The 3,308-nt window shown below is 65.5% G+C and overlaps 1 protein-coding gene across 1 annotated transcript; it reads right to left on the bottom strand.

Annotated features, from left to right (window-relative positions):
* Window positions 1-1,572: 1,572 nt before the first annotated feature.
* On the bottom strand, window positions 1,573-2,932 carry GRIFIN (galectin-related inter-fiber protein). Its single transcript, XM_073886382.1, has 4 exons — window positions 2,693-2,932; window positions 2,436-2,595; window positions 1,945-2,111; window positions 1,573-1,718 (listed from the first exon to the last, which is right to left on the bottom strand). Exons 1-4 carry the CDS (start codon window positions 2,803-2,805, stop codon window positions 1,703-1,705), a joined length of 456 nt encoding a protein of 151 aa, XP_073742483.1. The 5' UTR covers window positions 2,806-2,932; the 3' UTR covers window positions 1,573-1,702.
* Window positions 2,933-3,308: the final 376 nt, after the last annotated feature.

Raw genomic sequence — 3,308 nt, 5'->3', positions numbered from 1 at the left:
GTGTGTCCGGCTCTGAGCCACAGGCCATCCCCAGGCTTAGTGCCCCCATCCCCGCCCCCGGGAAAAGAAAGGCTGGCCTCGAATTTTGCTTTTTTGCCCTCCCACCTTGCATGGCTATTGGGGAGACAGCACTTCATGACAGGGGCCTTTGGTCTGTAGGGAAACTGAGGCCCACAGAGGGTGAGCCGCCCACTCAGGTCACAGAGCATCAGGGCCTGGCACCAGTCCCCAAGAACAGAAGCAGCCTGGCCAGATCACAGACGCGGGTCGGGACGCCCCTGCCCCACACGGCGTGGGCAACCCCCTTCCCAATACCCCAGGCCTTCCCAGGGTACGGGCCAGCCTGCCGGCCCCCAACCTCCCCCAGCCTCCCCGACGTCTCATCTGTCATGGACACAAAAGGCCAGGCCTCCCACAGGCGGGGGCAGGGCGGGAAGGGGCTCCTGGGCCAGCTGGGCTGTGGACACCGGCAGGGAAGTGCGTGGAGACAGGAAGGAAGTGCACTGCTGGAGTCTGGGGCCACCATTGTCTCACCTGGGGGTGGGGGTGCTGAGATGGCCCCACCCTGCGGCTGACTCCTGCACCCTAGCCTCAGTTTCCCTGTCTGGAAAACCTCAGGCAGACGCGTGTGTGTCTGGAATTGCAGAGCAGGTGACACGTGCAGCCGGCCATCCAGTGCTTTGCCCGGATCCACTCACGGGCTGAGGGCTCCACTTGTCCCCAGAGGCTCCGGAACCAGCCCAAGGTCATACCTCAGGGCAGCAGGGCTGGAACCCAGACCTGGGCTGCAGGCCCCAGAATCCAGGGCCTTACCTGCTCAGCCCTCCTGTCTGCTACACCCACCTGCCTCTCCCTTAAGGGATCCCTTGTTCAGGCTAAATCCTGGGGAGCCTCATCCTGAGCAGCGACATCCCCACTTTCATCAAGATTGATGGATAAACATACGATAGGTGGATAGAAGGGTAGACAGACGACTGACTGGTAGATACAGCAGCTGGGGTGGAAGCCAGCACTGGGAAGCTGCTAGCTGCACTCCCCGTCCCCAGACGAGATTTTCAGGGCTCCCTCCCTTCCTTTGTGCCCACCCTGCCCCCACTCCTCTCTCTCTCTCTCTCTCTCTCTCTCTCTCTCTCACACACACATACACACACACACACACACACACACACAGCAGGGCTGGGAGCACGTCTCACTTCCAGGTGGGACCAGGAGAAACAGGAAAGACTCCTTCCTTCCACCCAGCAGGAAGCAGGGCCAGGAGGCTTCGGGACCTCCCAGCAGACTGGGACTGGGCAGGATGCTTCCCCAAGGGCTGAGCCAGAGGGGGTGTGCCCAGGGGTCTTGCAAGGGCAGCTGGCCAGGAGCCCCCCATCATCCGATGTCATCTGACACTACTCCCCTTCCAGGGAACGAGGGGAAGGGGGGAGGGGTCAGACCATCCCCAGGGCACACAGGTCTCAGGGGACACCCCACCCCATCTCTGGTGGGGGAGTCTAGGGCTGCATCCATCACCCCGACCTCACCCCCTCCGGTCCCCCCATGGCAGCCGAGCCCCTGCAGCCTGCTCAAACTTTATTGAAGGTAGAGCTAGAATAGGAGGGGCCAGAACCACAGACCACTCCCCTCAGCTCCCTCTGCGTGGGCTCCACTGGACAAGGGATGGTTGATGGCCGAGGCTCCCTCCGGGGACTTCGGGCACAGCTCAGTGGCCCCCATCCCTGCAAGCATCCAAGACACCCGCCTCAGCCCCAGCCCCAGCCCCAGCCCAGACCCCAGCCCGGCCTTGGGGGTGGGATGTGGACAGTGGGCCCTGTTCCCTTGGGCTTGCAGAGGACCAAGCAGGGCCCCCCGCCCCCGGGGCTGCTGGGGCCTGATGGGTCCCCCGCATGCGGCAGGGGGGCAGAGCTGGAGAGCGGTGGGGCGGGGTGGGGGCAGGTACGTTACCACCAGCTCAGGTCCCTCCTGGCCAGCTCCACCTGGGCCAGGCGGTGGTCACTCAGCACCTGCACCCGGGTGATGGCCGCCAGTGGCCTGTGGCGGTGTGCATACTGCAGCACCTTGTGCTCCTGGGCGTGGACATGGAAGTGCTCCTCATCTGAGCTGACCTCCATCTGGGGACGGGAGGCCGGTGACCCACGGCCTGCCACGGAGCCCGGGTCCCCTCACCGCGCAGAATGCCCCGTCGTGCAGGCCCGCCCCAGTTGGGAGCCCCGAGCCCCAGCCGGACGGACGTCCGCTTCCTCACTGAGGGGTGCACCCACCCGCACCCAGCAGTGAGACTCCCCGTGGCCTTTACCTGTAAACCTCCACAGTATGTAGGGACAACAGCGTCCTTCCCATAAAGCAGCGGTAGCTAACCTCACAGCCCGATAGCCTCACAGGTACCCCAGTCCTGGCCTCCCCCTCCCCACACGGGCCTCCGCTCCCCCCTTCACCTCAAAGGGCTCCCCCAGCACCAGCCGGAAGACGCTGGACACTTCCTCCTGGCCCCAGCGGCCCCCCTGGAAGGTGTTGCCCACCACGGTGGCGCTGGAGAACCGGGGCTTGACGTGGAAGGCAATGTCCCCCGCCTCAGACAGGAAGTTGATCTCAAACCTGGGGGGTGTCATGGGGGCTGTGAGACAGCAGATGCCTGGGGAGTCACCCCGCCCAAGGCTGAGAGGGGGCCCCTGGGGTGGGCAGTGACCCTTACTTGTCCTCTCCAGAGTCAGAGTGTCCCTGGACCAGCAGGCTCCAGCCAGGGGCCAGGCCCCCTGCACAGAAGGCTTCGAACTGCATGCAAAAGAGGGGCAGAGTGTACCCCATTTGTCCAGGGGGCCCCAGCCAATCTCACGCCCAGCTCGGGCTCTTCCCCCAGGACCCTGGCCCTCTGAGCAGCGTTCCCTTCATGGCGGGGCAGTAGGAGTCCCCCACCCCATGCCCTCTCGGCCTGCAGGCCTGGGGAAGGAGCACCGGGGATGCGGGGAGCCCCTGCCTGGGCCTGCTTCCTTCTCACCCACCTGCAGCGCCATCTCGCCAGCTTCTGTGGGCGCGGAGCATGAGCCAGGGCATATAGGCAGGCGGGCAGGCCGGGCCGGGTGCGGAGCCCCACCCCGGGGACAGCCAGCAGGCTGCTCCGCCCCCCCCTGCCCCCCCCCCCGCCCCCCCCCCCCCCCCCCCGACTATCAGCAGGTATGCCATTCAAGCACCAGAGACAGGGTGGCTGGCCCTGGGCCCCTCCCCACCCCCACTGCACTTTCTAGGGTCCTAGGAAAGCACTTCTGCCTCCCACCCCCAACAGCTTCCTCCGGGCATCCAGGGACCCAAGC

The sequence above is a fragment of the Callorhinus ursinus genome, unplaced genomic scaffold (assembly GCF_003265705.2).
Source record: "Callorhinus ursinus isolate GAN/ISIS: 27379988/994484 unplaced genomic scaffold, GSC_fseal_2.0 scaffold70, whole genome shotgun sequence".
NCBI lineage: Eukaryota > Metazoa > Chordata > Mammalia > Carnivora > Otariidae > Callorhinus > Callorhinus ursinus.
The sequence above is the reverse complement of the archived record's forward strand: the minus strand, read 5'-3'. Positions and strand labels throughout refer to the sequence as shown.